Source organism: Miniopterus natalensis, chromosome 5 (assembly GCF_054644295.1).
Source record: "Miniopterus natalensis isolate mMinNat1 chromosome 5, mMinNat1.hap1, whole genome shotgun sequence".
Classification (NCBI taxonomy): domain Eukaryota; kingdom Metazoa; phylum Chordata; class Mammalia; order Chiroptera; family Miniopteridae; genus Miniopterus; species Miniopterus natalensis.
The window spans coordinates 33,633,157-33,650,284 of NC_142085.1; the positions used below are offsets into that span (position 1 = coordinate 33,633,157).

Genomic DNA, 17,128 nt, shown 5'->3' on the forward strand with positions numbered 1-17,128 from the left:
TAAGTTTTTGACTAGTTGCTTCTAATTTGTGGTTATACACAGATAGAATCTCAAGATAGTTTAACAAGGAAATGAACCAAGTTTCAAACACTTATTTAACTGCTAATCACAAAAAAGTGTATTATTGTAAATGCCAAAATAAAACCCAACTGATTAACCAATTGAGAACTACTTTTGCAAGTAAAGATTATACTTTTTAAAAAAGGTAATGCTATTTTAGTATGGCACTTATCTATATTTCTCATTTTTACTTACCAGTGGTTTTTACTCATGATTTTAAAATCTCAGTAATTAGTCCTGCAGTTTTCTCCAAGAAAACTTGTTAAGACTTAACTGCTAGCATTCCCACAAATTATTTATGTCATTGTTTATACACTAAAGAACATTTTCATTTTTTCCACTTAAACTGTTTCTACTTTGTATTAAATCTACGCACCTCATCTTTGCCACTTGATCCAGTAATTTCAAGGCCTAGTATCAAATAAGCACCAGTGGCTTATTAAACCTATTTCATTCAAACATAAGGCATATTCTTAAGGATGCATCTTTTTAAACTTAAAGTGTATAGATAAGTATAAAAACACAAGTACATTTTAGAAGAACAGAATTACATTCAATATATTTCAAACACCTTCACAAATAGTTTTTTTAATTCACTTAAAAGTTTTCAGATCGTATTTTCTTACAATATTATAGTACAATTTGTTTTTCCAGTGCTTGTAAAAGCGAAGAATAAATTATGAGCAAAGAATTTACACTTTGCCTTTTTGGGGTACTTTTCCAGTCCTATTGTTCCATATATTCTTTTATTTTAGGAGTTACTAAATGTCCTGTTTTTTCCTGTCTTGTTCATTGGGCAAACAGGGGTAGATGGTCCCCCTCCCTAGATAGGAGACGACCTCCTAGCCCCAGGATTCAAATCCAGCATGCATCTCCGGAGAATGACAGGTACTAGTCAACTCCTCCTCACAGACAAGTGGCTTCAAGAGGCTAGTAGGCCACCGAGTGAAGGATATGCGAGAGAAATGTTGGTTGTGACATGCTTCCTTTCAGGAGCCAGAGCCAGATGTGCTGTGATTCCATCAATAGGTGTACCCGCCTTTAATAAAGCACCTCAGAATTAGTGAAATGGGGGTAGCATGCCCGGAAACGAATGGCAGAGTTTAAACACAAGAAAGGTGATTTCAGTGGAAGAGTTCTGTTTTAAGAACGAGCATTTATTTTAGAGTTTTGGATTTCTAAAAACATATTTAACTATTATTTTGTTTCCGTGTAAATAAGTAAAAATTCTCAGGTGCTTTAAAATATGTTCGAATCTTTCCAGAGCCTGTTCTTCGTTATGTTAGTTGATGGTCTTGTTTTGTTATACATAAGCTTGTTGTTAATGAAGTATATAAGCTTTGGGGTATATTTATTTAAAAATGCCTGATTTAGAATAGACTGCCTCATTCTTATATATTTTATGAATTGTGTTTTTAAGCCAAATACTCTCAAGGGCTAGAGTCAGTCCACAAAATAGGTTTTTAAAAGTAGTTTCCTTGCCTTGAATTCATTTCACTGTGATGTACCCAAAGGACCACAGTATAGATATTTCATTGCTTGGTTTCCTTCTCAGTTGTAGCGAACTCAGTTCTCCTGTTTTATGGTGCTTGTTGTATTTTAATATAGTTCTTATCTATAAATATCTTTTCCCAGCTGGTCACAAAGGGTTATTGGGTGTTTTGAATGCTTATCTTTTGGTGTAAGCAGAAATTCCGTCAACATATTGGTGATATTTATTAAGTAGTTAGCATATATGGTATCTCAGAAATAGAACAACTAGCCATGCAAGCACACAGGTTCTTTTTTTAAAAAAAAAAAAGTATGTGTGTATAGAGCAGAATAATTGTACCTTAGTTAAGAGTAGTATCATTTATTTTCTACATCCATAGTCAAGATATCTTCAGGATTTCAATTTGAAAGAAACACTAAACACTGTCAGAACAAATTAATAAGTCATTTTACAAATATTGGAAAAGATCACAAACTGTTATTTTATGAAGACTTTGGGATCTTTTATCATGTTTTCATCTTTAAGACATTTACCTCTTAATATTGCTTATATGTATATATTTTGGATTTAAAAGTAATTTTTACTGGTGCTATCTGTTTTCTATCCTAAGATAGAATTTCTAGGACTAGAAAAATTAGTGAAATCTTTAATCTAAAAATATTATATAAATCTAAAATATTTTCAAATAAGAACATAAAATAATTGTATAAATCAAATAAAAATTTACATCCACATTACTACTTATTCATTAACAAATACTTATTGTGCCCCTACTGTGTGCACTATTCTAATGACTAAAAGTCACAATATCGTTTAGAAAAGCCAAGGTCCTGGCCATCAAGGAGCTTATAATTTCATTTTATAAAAAGCAATTCTGGAAGTCCTTTGGATTTATTCCAAAATAAGTGAGTCAATAGATTTCATCTTAAATAATCACTGTTTGAGTACAGGGAATTAAATATGATGGTTTTTGTAATGTGCATAAATAAAAGTTTATCTGGGCTTTTTTTTTTTTTTTGAGCAAAATAGAAATCCAAAAATAGTTTTTAGTTCTTACATACTCGAAATGAAAATTAATTGAAAATTAGTTGTCGTTTAAAGACATATGAATTATGTTATTTGATTTCAGAGATTGCATACATAACTTTAAGGATAGATTATAAGATCAGAAATACTCCTTTTAGATAAGGTTTTAAAGGAGATTCTTACTAATATGTAATTCTGAATATATATTTTACTTTTTTATTATGACTTATTTGTAAATAAGTTACATGTTCAACCCAAAAACATGCTTTAAATGTCTTAATACTATGATTTATTACTGTAGGGAACAGGAAATTATTTGCAATAAGCTTTTATTATAGAAATCATGTGGCCATAAAAACAGGAGAGCAATTACTACATCAACAGATGCTAAATTCTTAGGTAACTATGTCAATCACTTGGCAAAACTTAACACTTGCATTTCACCTCTTATCAACTTTATTTACTCATTCAAAAGTTTCAGCCAACTTGCAAATGAAGTGAACATGGCATCATATTTGGGGATAGTAAGTAAAGATAAGGTGACTTTTGCCCTAGGTACTGTTAGCTAGGAAAATATTCTAAAATCAGTGACAATTTATATAATCAGCCTCTGGATGTCCTTAATCAGGGGCATTATTGATAATTTGGAAAATAACAAGTAATAAAAAAAAGTAAACTTATGCTTAAGAGAATTTTCTAGTAAATTGGAAAGCATTTAATTGACCTCTTATTTCTCATTGTATGTGTGCACATACACACAGTTTTTAATGTATCATTTCTCCATAATTTAATTTCACCAGTAACCAGTCTTGATGTCATCTGAAGTGGTTCGTAGATTTGTTTTGAACTAACATAGATGTATTTTTATTTAAATATAGGAATATTTTCTTAAAGTTGTAGGATATTTAAAATAATAATGAAGAAAAATACATAAATTTATAACTCCAGGAAATGTTTCTGACTTTAAAAGTGTAGGGAAAATTTTCTTGCAGCTTTATTACTAAAAATGTTGAGGCTTTCTTTCACAATATCAAATATAATCCTTTTAATAATGATTATGGATATAACCATGAATAGCTGGTTATTTGGTAAACATAAATATTACCAAATAGTAACAAGTGTATGATTCTACACACAGTACATCTACCCATTGTACAAGTGAAAAAGCACTTTAAAAAATGGTGAAACTTTTAAGAATCATCATTCCAAAAACAAAGTATATCTTTATAAGTGGCGTTATTTTAATATGTAAATAATAACTTCTATCAACTTGTGTATACATAACTGTTTATGAATCAGAATAAAAGTTAGATCAACTTGTGGCTTCACATTAACTAGGATTTGTGAGTAGCAAGTTAGAAAAAAATGTATTTTAATGTGCCCCTGAAACATCAAGGTTCTGATTACTTCTCACAGTTGAATCACTCACTCACATGTGTGAAAGGCTAACATCATCTAAATCAACTTTAAACCATTTCTGGTAAACGCTTTTTCAAGAAAGGCAATATGCCCTTTTGACATTTTTTTATACTGATCATTCTAATGGATGTGAGGATATAGAATATAATCTCATTTGGTACATTTTGAGATGTGTTTCAGCACTTTATTAGCTTGAAGTTGCTGACTTCAGTGTTTTGATTGGGAATGATTTTACATCAATGTACACGAGGTTTTTTTTAAGGATGCAATTTATTGGTGGGTGACTTAAATAAATACTGAAAATATTTGATAAAAAAACCTGATCTTTAGGACTTTAAATTATTGGAACAAGTAAAGTACCCACTGTGTTTAAGATTAATTCCTGTTTTGCTCTGCTAAAGTAGGCCTAATCTTTTTTTTTTTTTTTTGCAAATAACCAAATTTGTGTAGTTTCCCACACTTGTCACTTTGTAGTATCCACTTGCCTAGAAGATTTTTTGACCCCAAAAGTCCAGAACTGAACCCACATAGATGACAAGATAATGTAGAAACACTTATAAATTCAGTCGTTTCTGAGTGCTTCATGATTTCCTGTATTATCTGTGCTTTTAAAAATGTCCTTTATTTGAATGAATGAAGTGTACCTATATGTACTATAGTTAGTGAGTTAGGGAGTCTGTTTAATGGCTATAGTCATATACAGAAATATCAATAATATACAAAGGAGTAAATGCACCTTAATTGCATGTATCCATCTTCTCTACATATGAGCATTTTTTATTTAGGTAGAGTCTCTTCAGATTTAGTTATTTTATTCCCAAACTTATGAGTAAACAAGATGATAGAGATTTGTATTCCACATTAAGCCATCAAGGTAGTCAGCCAGAATATATATTGATACAGTCTTATGATAACAGTGATAATTATAATTAAATTAAAACATTATATAGTAGATTCTTATTCCTTTTTCCCAAAGCAGGACATATTATATTTTCATTTTATTATAAAAACAGTCTTAAATAATACTGATTTTAGGATTAATTTTATACTTTAATTGAGTTGTAATATCTTCAGAAAAGCTGTATTTACCAGTGTCTTCAGGGACTTGCTCTAGTTGAACTTAGTTATTGAAGAGGAAAGGAAAGTAGCACAAAAATAGGTTTTCACTATTACCTTTTTTTTCATTTATATATTTTATGAATCTTCACATTTAAATTAATAGAGAATAATAATTGAAAATGGGACTTCAAAAAGTTTAGATTTAATTAGGAACACCTTCACTTTTCTGATTATTACTCTTGCTTTGATTTAGTGACAAAATAATAATTGCTCTACCTTACATTTGAATGTAACTTTATAGCTTTTAAAGAATTTCATTTGTGCCCTGTGAACTAAGAAGCATAAGGCTAAAATCATACAAGTATTAAGTTGTGAAGTTAATAAAAACTCAAGATTTCTGATTCTTGAATACTAACCCAAAGAAACATTGCTTATGAATAATAAAGTGATAAAAAATGTTAATAGAACAAAAAGCATGTTAAAACCCAAAATAAGAAAACATGATGGAAACACTCACTTCTGTCCAGGGATTCCTTCAATAAACATTAAATAATTCAAAGTCACTAGATGGCAGAGTGAGCAGAGAACCTAAGGACATGGGGACGTGATGGTGGTATCCTCAGCAACTGATTACCTTGAATAAGTCATTTAAATTTTCTAGGACTTAGTTTTCTCATCTGTAAACTTATGTACTTATAGATGGACTCTCTGAAATCTAATTGAGACTGGAATTAGACACTAAAATTGATTCTGTGCTGCCTGTTGCATCATGATAAACATACATTGGGCCAGCAATAATGACACTTCATTATGCATAAGGCAATAACCAGAGGGCATTTCTTATTTATGGTGTTTCATAATAGACTGAAGCTCAGTAAACAGAGCAAAGTTTTATTTCTAAATTTATTTGATGTAAAGTGACTTTTATAGCCCTAGTTTTTTTACTTATTGTAATTTTTTAGACTCTCAAATTCCAGTATAATACTCAAAATACTACTTTTTTAACCATCCACTCAACAAATAGTTGTTGAACAGCTACTATGTGCTGGACATTGATGTTACACTAATAACCAGACACAGTTCCTGACCACAAGGAACTGAAAAGGACTAGTTTAAGGTAGCAGGTAGTTTATTGCACTTGATGTATTTTATGATACATGATTAATAGTTTCAGTGCTATAACGCATGCAGATAGGTTGGTTGTTCTAACCTTTCCTCTTACATAGCACAAGCTTCTATTTACTCCAAGAAAGAGCTGTGTTTAAAACATACAGTATATTCACAGCAATAACTTAGGGCTCAGGGTAGAAAAGACATTAGAATTCTTTATTTTTTTCTCTATTCTTTTTACTGAATTATTACAATTGAGTGTATATCATTTTAGCTCAATTTGAGGATTCTTTCAAGTAGTTAGAAGAATTATAAAGACATATCCTTTGTAGAAATCTTTAGAAGAATCTTCAATAAAATAAGTTACGTGGCTTTTGAAGACAAAAAAAGAGCATTTTTAACAAGAAGGTTAAAAACAAAAACAATTAAAAAGTTTGATCTGTGAACTTTTGTATGAATATTTGTAGTCCAGTTACGAAGCCTGGACTCTCACTTAATAATACTGTTATAGCACTTACCTCTTGCTGTTCTAAGCAGTGCAAAAACTACTACAAATCCTTGTTCTATGTTTACTACAAAACTACAAATACTACCATACCAATACCAAGTAATATTGATATATTTAAAATTAGCGAACCTGTGAGGCAGCAGTATTATTATTGCCACTTTGCAGGTGTAAAAAACAGGCACAGATAAGTCTAAGTGACTTGATGAAAATCACCCAGCTAGACAGAACCAGCTCTGAGATTAAACTGAGACAGTCTGACCCCAGCATCCAAGATTTTAGCTACTGTGTTCCAGGGTCATTTATGCCACAGATTCCGTGTGTTAACTGGTAATATTATGGACTCAGTTCATTTCATGGTTTGACATGTAATAACTATGTGAGTTAGAGCAAATTATTTAACCTCTCAACCTCAATCTCCTATTAAAAAGGAATGAAAAAAAATAGTACCTGCCTGGCTGGATTGGTGAGATTAGGTGAGATGATGCAGATACAGTGATTATGCCAGCATTCAGCAAATTCTTAGTGTTAGATATTATATCGTCATCGTTGTCTTTGTCATCAGCATCATCAGTTACTGTAATTATCAATCTAATATATGAATCATTAAGTTTTAGGAGATGAGAAGGGGAAGAGTTACGCGTTTACAGAGAAAGTAGACTCACTTGAGTCTAGAAAGATTCATAGAAATGACATGGGGTAGGAGGAAAAGCAGACATGTTCTAAAAGATGCCTATAACCATTTCGTTGGGCAAAGGTAGAAAGTTTGTACAAAGGCTACCAGGTTTTTTAAATCCCGAGCTCCCCCACCCCAGACTCTTGTCATCTGACTCTCCTCTTTTAACACTTTCCTTTCCCGTCTCCTTACTATTGCTTGAACATACCAGGCACACAACTAACTTCAGGCCTATGCACTTGATGTTACCTTTGCCTGGAACATGTTTTCTCTGGATATATATATATGGTTAACTATTTCCCTTATGTCTTTTGTTAAAATGTGACCAACTCAGTGAGTCCTTCCCTGAGCACCCTATTTAAAATTGTAATCTCCAGCTGCCCCCAACCACTCCCCCCACACACATTTCTGACCCTTCTTGTTCTGGTTTACTTTTTGTTGTTAGCATTTATCATCTTCGAACATACTATATAGTTTACTTGTTTGAGGGCTTTTGTTGTTGATTATTTGTCTTCTACCAATAAAATGCCAATTGAAAGAGATGAGCAGGCCCAGAAGTGTCTACACCCTGTGAAGGCAGACTTTGTACTTTGATATGTGTCCCTGGTGCCTAACAGGGCTTGACATGGCACATTTTGGACACTAAGGATATCTAGTATTAATAAGTAAACAGAGTAAAGAGAAGAGAATAGATCTTAAAAGTTCTCTTTACAGGAAAAAAATAAAACTATAAGCATATGTGGTGATAGATGTTGACTAGACTTACTGTGGTGATCATTTTACCATATATAATATCAAATCATTATGATGTACACCTAAGCTAATATAGCACTATATGTCAATTTTATCTTTAAAAAAGGAAAACAGTTGCCTCTTTAACATTGTTGGAAAGAAGGGATATTGGGAAAGAAAAATAAGCATATATTTTAGAAATTATTGAGATAAAAATACACATTTGTTTTATGGTTTCTATATTTTTTTTTTATACATGAGTTTCTTGACCACAATGTTTTATATTCATTTCAAATATGTTGTAGTCAGACACATTTTAGGTTAAGTAAGCATATGTAAGCTGCCTTGGGGAGATAATCTTTATATATAAACATTGTTTCTATGGGAAAATGCATTTCAAGTCCCAAATGTTCAGTGTACATATGTACTTTGGGGACACAAATTGGGAACATTATTAGTTCTTTGATTTGTGACATGATTGCCTTTTTTAAATGCTATAAGATTGCAAAGGCATCTTTATGATAATTTTAGTAGTTAATTTAAAATACTCTTACTTATGTCAAACATTTCCCTATAGCATTTTTCTTCTCTTCATAATTTTGTGGTAGAAAAAAAACAAAGGGAAAACCTTTATAGCACCAAGTTTCAGCTTTTGAAAGTGAAGTCACTTCACCCCTTTGTGGTCTTTTAGCAAATAAACCATTTCTATCATCACATTTGTCATCACCAAGTTGAATTTGTTTACTCATTAGGAAAGGCACAGTTGCTCAGCAGGAGTCCCTGTTAAATCATTACTGTTGACTTGCCCACCTAGACCAGTGGAATGTCAGCTTGTTGTCTCCTGTTGGCCAATTTGTGTCTTCCACACAGCACCAGTCCTGATTTTGATTTTGATTTTATTTTTAAAAGTACTGACTGACAAAACCATTAGGTAATATAGTTGCCATTTTTCATGTCTGTTGCTTTTATCATTGTATGATATTACCGTAGCTTTATTCATCATATATTTTGTATTTCTTTAACACTTCATTCCACAGGCACTCCAGAAAGTCTGAAAGATCTAGCATCCAAAAACAGACTAGGAAAGGCATTGCCTCTGATGCAGAAAGGTAGGCTTGGTGTTGTGCTGTGCGGCCATCTTCTGTTTTACTGATATATTCAGGGGTGCCTTCACTTGGATTTTACATAACACAGAATCATGATGTTGAAAGACATTCATGTAAATAAATCTCCTATGTGGGAATAGTGTCATTCAATAAACAACAGTGATTTGAAGGCAGCCCTTAAATCTTAGGGCTCAAGAAAAATCTCATGTGTTTATTTTAGCGATCATTCTGTTTATTAAAGAAAATTAAATCTATACCTATTTCTGTGAACATATTAAGACAATCATACTTTGTTTCTGAGATTATTTAAATGTTTACAATGAATACAGTACCTAAAATATGCAAATATTTTTTATTTGAGTACCTTATATCTAAATAATGCCATCTTTTTAAAAATTTATTTCCTACAAATGGATAATTTAAAATTTTACTTGTATGTTACAACCAAAGTTATTTGCTGAGTTAACATAGAAATTATAAAGATTGCTGGTCTTTCATTTGTAGTAATTCATCTAATTCTGCAAATTTTTTGAATATTTGAGTGCAAGGTATTTGTTTACATTTTTTACATAGTTGTAAGTAACACCAAAAATCCTATTAATGTATATTTATTAATTCAACAATTATTGAAAGCATAAAGGCTGACATAGATGTAAGTGAATGAGTATATTCAAGTGTCAAACAGTTACAGAGATGTGCACAAGATACAGTGAGAACACGGGAAAAAGTGGAGCACTGATGAGTTAGGAAATATTTTATAAACAAGTGTCACTTGTGCTAAATCCAGATACATAAAAGCAGATGTGAAGAGTGGAGTATTGCATGAGAAGGGAATAATATGAGAAAACACTGAGGCTGGAAATATCCTCTTGAGTTTGGGGAAACCACACCCATGTGGGGAGGGAGAATAGGGTACAGGAGATGGGGAAGAGGGCTGAAAATAAAGCTGGAGAAATCCTTAGAGGTTGTTACAAATGCCCTTGTGGGTCGTGCTACAGATGTTTACTTTCTGCTTTATTCCATGATCCATTAATGGGTGGGCTTTCAACATGGAGGTTCATGATTGGTTTTCAGTTGCAAAATTATAGATCACTTTGACAGCATTTTAGAAGGCAGACTGAAAGTTTCAAGGGTAGATGCAAGACACCAGTAAGGCTGTCACAGTAGCTTTGCTCGAGATAGAATCTGTACAGTGCACTGACTCAGTGAACAGACCTGTGCTAAACTATGTGCTAAGTATGGAGTAAAATAGTGAGCAGTCAAAAAGGAAGGCTTCCCAGAGAACATTACCTCTGAATTGGGGTCAGAAAAATGAGTAGGTATTAGTCACAGCAGGGGATGTGGGAAGAGGAGATGGAATTTATTCCTGGCTAACGGTCTTTGGGCATAGCGACTCTTTAGCAAACTTAACTTAGAATGGAAAAAGGTTATGGGAAACTCAAAAAAGTGTTGAGTTGGAATTCAGTTTCACGAAAGAGCTGGACTTTGAGCAAGGGAGTGAAGCACATAGTTCTAGCATTTTAAATAGATCAGATAGACAGACAGACAGATAGTAGATAAATGAAACAATAGGGATTATGTTTGTTTGTGTATTGTTTATTGTCAACTCAGTTAACCGCAGCCTCTTTACTAGCACTGCAAACAACTTAAGTTTCTTAAGTTTTAATCTTCAACCATCATTCATAACCTCGCTGTCTCATGCACACAAAATTTCAATTATTTTGACGTGATTGAAAATTCTTCCTCAATGTATCTTTTTATTCCATTTATGCATATTTAATTTTGCATTTAGAATGTATCAGTGAACAAGATTTTTTGACAATAATACACTGCTTACAAAATGTTAGATGATTCTAGATCAACTGAAGGTGCTTAACTCCAGTTGAGTGATAGTTGGGCACCTTTTTCTGCAACACTGAAAATATCTTTAGATAAACACAAATCCTCTCTTCAGTGAGAATAGCAAGGATTTAATTGACTTCCAGTTTCAATTGTTTGCTGCTTAAGGGCCATATTCATATTACTCCTGCCTTTACTTTGTAGGTTTTAATAAAGAAAACACGAACCTTTTAGGTGTATAGATTTGTTTGATTGTAATTAGGGCTCTTTATTGATTTTTATTAGAGTATAAATTACCTAGTTTTTAAGTGAATTGTTGAATAGCTAGTTACGAAAGAAGTATTGGTCTGGATTTTCTAAGCTTGTGTTTGTGCTCATTTCATTGGAAGATACCTTGAGTTGACATTTAACTACTGATGAATTGAGGTCACAGTATGAATGCTCTGGATGCAGATTTTTAGCCTTTGGGAGTTAACTTCCCCAAAGGAGACAAACCACACAGTCACGCCTTGGCTTCTGGCAAAATTTGTTGTGTAAGTATTATAATTTTGAAGGTCCTTTGTTGCCTAAACAAATTTGGCCTTATGAGGAACAGCCTTGTAAGAAAATATCTTGAAAGATTTGGTGATCATTTGCAGATAGAACCCAGGCAAAACGGATTCCTGACTTTTGTGCCTAGCTATTTAAAGCGGTGCTTCAGATTCTTTGAGGAAAGTCCTTAGTTAAAAGTCTGACTTTTCTCCTTTATGTGAATTACGCCCAGTGAACTACAAGCACCACTTCTGCATTCTGTGCTAGTAACTTTTCTTCTTGTGGAACCTACACTCTTTATGCTACCTGGAGCATGTTTTGTCAGGACTAATATTTAGAATTGCTTGAGTATGCATTTTTGTTCTGATGCTCCTGGAAAGAGCCTGTGTAGGCCTAAAATGGCCATTACAGGAGGAACCATTTTGAAGATTTGACCTTAAGTAGCACAAGCTATTGAACAGTCATTTAAAAAAAACAGCACACAGCTATATTGTTAAATTGCAATAGAAGCAATTTATTCCAAGTCCATTTACAGCAACAGACATGTGTGACTAACAACCTAAGGTTTTGGTGAAAAATGTGTTTTACTTAAGTTCATGTCTTAAACACTAGTCTTAGATGAAGAGAGTAGGCATGAATTAAACTCAATGCTAGATATGGATTTGCAGATGGTGCAGTAGAGTGAGACATACTGAGGTTTGGAATTTTTCTCTAGAAGGTTAATTGTTTTTGTATTAAAAATATGAGATATATGTAAACATATGTAGCAGATTAATTATTCACTAAATGCCATTTCCCGTATGTTTTATTCCTACAAACTCTCAGAAGGCAATACTATGAAATCTTGCTAAAAAATGTGATACTTGGACATATATTTATATTTTGTCTTACAAGATAACAATATATCCAGAGATGTGAAATTACCGTTTTTTTATCTCATGATATAGAAATACATTCTACCTCAATAGGCAGAAAAGGGAGAAATGTTGAAGCTCCGTAGGCCTGTATGGATCTTGCCTTTGCCACCTGTTGGTTCCTTGTCTTTTTGTAAGTTGCTCTGTGATCCTCAGTTTTTCCATCTATAAAATAGGGATAATAACACTTCTCAGAGATGTTGTGAGAATACAAACAAAGAGCATACATATGGGTGTATGTGTGCATATATGCACACACATAACATACAACAAAGGCATGCAAACATACATACAAATGTACAAACATGCCCTTATCGCCTGGCTTGTGTCGACGGCTTCATTTGGATGCTCATTGAAGAACAGTAGTGACTATCATTCTCTGTATCCCCCATGCACTCTGTTCTATTCTCTAATATGGTGGTTCTTGATCTCTTTCATTCTTACATTCTTAGCACATACCATTTCATTTAAAAGATCAAGGCTCTGCACCCTGGATTCTCTCAACATTTCACTCCAGTACCTCAGAATTTCTTAAGTCTCCTTTTCCCCTTGTCTAAAACGCACTGGACTTGGGGCCGTCATCTCTCATCTTCCAAACCTTGCTCTTCTCTCTTCACCTTCTGCATTTTCTCTGTCCTCAGTTTCTCTGCCTGTGATTCAGCCTTCCTGCCACCCTCCTCTCTCTTCCTCAGGCACAGTGGCTTCCTGTGCCTCCCCTTTGGTCCATGCTTTCATATTTGTTATAGTTTGGTTGGTGGCAAGAACTGTTTTGTTACTAGGGGACTTTTAGTTCATGTCACATAAAAAATAGATCTGGTGTGAATTTTTTAACCTGAAACAGTACAAGCTGTTTTCAGACACCGCAAGCCCGTGGCGAGGGAGCTGAGAACATTAAGTCACCTCACCTTGATCTGTATAACACTCACCGAGAAAATCATCCATTTACCCCAAAATTGCTTTTCATATTTTTGCCATTTAGTTTGGTGCCACATCTAAATTATTCACCCTTCAAGCCACATTTAAGTAGTACTTTGGAGCTTATGAATTGCATTAAGGAATGAAGCAAGATTTTAGGGAAATTGCAGGATCTGTGAAATTTCTCAGTACTAGGGTGAAAACTGTAATAATCAACTTTCAGACTACATTTAGAAAGTGTATTTTGAACAAAGAGTGCTTGGAATTTATTTTCATGATAATGGCTTTTAAAGAGTAGTAGAAAAAACTCATATTCTTCATCACTGGAAAGGATTTGATCACACAATCCTTCCCATATAAATAAATTCAGTAGAGTTAAGTCAGGAATCCTTTCAGAATGAATGAACAGTTTTAATATGTAGAGTACCGTCACTTCTTTTCCTTTTCCTTTGGAAATCGAGGTGACAGTCCAGGTTTGGGGATTTGCATTAGGGTCTGATAAAGCGTTAATCCAGATCTCAAGAAGATAAAATGAAAGACCTAAGCTGTACCTTCTTATTTTCTAAAACCTGACATTTTCCCATTTTATTGTTCTGAAATAAAGGAGATACCCTGAATCAAAATTATAGCCGTGAAAAAATCATTTTACTTGAAAAAGTTGTCAACCTGAAACAAGTTGAGTAAAGCACTCAATAATTAACATGCTTCCTGTGATCAATATGTATTTTCTATCACACACTTTAAATTAATTGAATTTTATAGCATTGTTTTAAAAAAGATAAGATGTTATTCCATTGCTTCTGTCACTGTGAAAAATAATTCATATCAGGTATCTTAAATGTGCATTTTATTTAAGATACATACTGAAAATGATAAAAAAGACAAAAACACATGTCTGTTTTAAAGAAGCATATATACAGGGTGGGGCAAACGTAGGTTTACAGTTGTGAGTATGTGAGACACAGAGTTTATTCTTGTATTATTATTTATGAATTTTTTGTATTATTTTCTATGTGAACAACTGTAAAGCTACCATTTCCCCACCCTGTACAGTAGTCCTCCCTTAGCCACTAGGGATACCTTCCAAGACCCCCAGTGGATACCTGAAACCGCAGGTAGTATGGAACCCTATGTATACTATGTTTTTACCTATACATACGTACTTATGATAAAGTTAAATTTGTAAACTTTATTTATAGACACAGTAAGAAATTAACGATAAATAATAAAATAGAACAATAAAAACAATATACTGTAGTAAAAGTTATGTGAATGTGTTGTCTCTCTCTCTCTCTCTCTAACTGATTTGATAACTGAGGTGGCTACTGAGTGATTAACAGGCTGGTAACATATTCAGTGTGGATACGCTGGGCAAAGGGATGATTCTTGTCCCGGGTGGGACGGAGTGGGCACAGCATGGGATCTCATGCGCTACTCAGAGGGCATGCAGTTTAAAACTTACAAATTATTTATTTCTGCAATTTTCCATTTAATATTTTTGGGTCAACAGTTGACTGGGTAACTGAAACCCTGGAAAGCAAAACTGCAGATAATGAGGGACTACTGTATATATAAACATCAGTTTTTAATTTTTAATCCTTAATTCATAAATTGGCTTCATAATAATTTTGAGTACCATATTTAGGTTACTGTTAGTATTTGGACAAGTATCTTTTTAGATATTTTTTAAATATGAAAGGACATGATATCCATACATCAGGCTTTTGCGTTTAGTCAGTTCAATAATGAAGCCTCTCCATCTTATTTTGTCGTTTTAATTTGTTGGACTGTTCAAATTAACCTCAGAAGACATCTTCCTTTTTGCTATTTGGTACAGATTTTATTACTGCAGGGTAAAATTGTGCATGAACACTGTCAAAATATACACAAAGTTCTAAGTGCATTATTTCTCCTTGAAGACAAGTGCTTGAAGTGTCCCTGTGTTCATGACCCTAATCATACTCATTTAATTAGGATCTTTATGAGCTTTTGCCCTCTGTGCAGCTGTTAAAAAAAAAAAAGGCACTAGAGATACAGCTCAGAAAAAAAAAAAAAGAGAAGTCTCTGCTCTTACGGAACTTATAAGGAATTACCACCTTGAAGGAACCGAGGCTAGCCCTCGGAACCTCGCAGGCGTGCGCATTTGCAGCAACTTGCCAGCTGGAATTGAATTGCGTTTCAGTCGTTGTGTGATGGGTTTCCTTCTGATTTTTAAAATCGCTGTCTTGTGAGAGTAACCAGGTTTTCCTTGGACAGATGTGTTGGTATCAAAGTTAATGTGAACCGGATGCTGACTGGAGATCTTTTTTGACCCTAATGTTTTAGGGTTCTCCCACCATGTCTTTCTAGAAGGGGATACGCAGCCCCAAGAGCAACTGATCAGCCAGTCCTTAGGGGAAAGCACCCCGCCCGCTCGAGGTCGAGCGAGCACTCTAGTGTCAGGACACTGTGCCCCGCCCGCCGCCTCGGCCCCGGAGGGTCGGCGCCACCTTCTCCGCTTCTGACCAGGTCGCTACTCAGTGTCCAGCCCAGCATTCGTGTCCCGCCTCCGGGCGTTGGTGTGGTGTTGTACCTTCCTGAGCACTCGAAGCTTTCACTCATTATGACACCATGACTTTTAATCCTTTCTTTGTGACACTTAAACCTCCCTCACATCCTCTACTACTTGCATCTCTCTCCACTGTGCTGGTGGTACGCTGTAGCTCCCGCCACGTGGCTGTCATTGACCAGTAAATCTGGCTGTGTGGTGTCCTTCCATCTGTGTGTGGCATATTCACATAGATACATATATTTTTAATTATATGGAATTCTTTATAAGAAAGTATGTGGAATTCAATGTCTATTTGCTTTAAAAAATATAAGAATTTGAAAAAAACATTTTATATGTGCTCAGTAAAAGACTAGTTTTAAAGATCTTTAGTTAAAAAGAAAGTATGTTTCAATGCCAGCAGATGGAGGTCAGCTTACTCCCGTCCAGTAGTAACGTATCTGCACACTTCTATCGTTTTCATTTGTAATTTCGATTCTTGCACCAGTATACTTCATAGCATGTGCCCAAGGTTATTTTTTAAATATTTTTCAAGATTTTTCCTATTTAAAAATTAAGTACAAGTAAATGATAATTTATAAAAAGTCAGCAGCTATCACTATTCTTATCATGTATAAATAATTGTAGGCATAAATATGGATTTAATAGTAGCAATGTAGGTAACAGCCTTTCTTAACTAATTTACCCGTGCTGTGAAGAGTTAGAGGCTGGGATTAGATGTATTTGGTTCAGTGCTACCAAAAATTGATAACCTAGCAGAAATCCACAACTTCATGGAAAGTTAATGGAAAGAAATGAGTCCAATTCTGCTCAGTTCAGGAGTTTATTATGCAGAACTGTGTGTGACAGACCCTGCCCTATCTCTTTTAGCCCCTTTTTGTAATTTTTTTTTACACATATCATAAAAAGTAATTTATTTTCTTTCCAAAGGCCTAGTTAGGTGTTTTATATCTGTATTAATAGCAACAGGAAGAAGGAAAAGATTTTTGTGAGGCCCTCTTGGGATTTCATCGTTTCATTTTCCCCCTTTGTCTCTGCTCACAGAACGCACCGACAAGCCAGCCCAGGCCACTCTCCTCCCGCGGACGCGGCCTTCGGCAGCCGGCGGGGAAGGCAGCTCCCGCAAGTGCCAGTGCGAGGTGGCAGTATCGAACAAGGTATCCGCTAACGAGAGCTCATTGTCCAAAAACCTCCGA

General features: G+C 34.2%; 1 protein-coding gene across 1 annotated transcript in view; it reads left to right on the top strand.

Annotated features, from left to right (window-relative positions):
• The window catches only part of LOC107531617 (regulating synaptic membrane exocytosis protein 1), a 161,365-nt gene that overhangs the window by 53,973 nt on the left and 90,264 nt on the right, over positions 1–17,128 (top strand). The window contains exons 18-20 of the mRNA XM_087817473.1: positions 865–948; positions 9,117–9,188; positions 16,977–17,089. Coding sequence (XP_087673599.1) covers positions 865–948; positions 9,117–9,188; positions 16,977–17,089 — 269 coding nt within the window. The remainder of the gene's footprint in view (positions 1–864; positions 949–9,116; positions 9,189–16,976; positions 17,090–17,128) is intronic.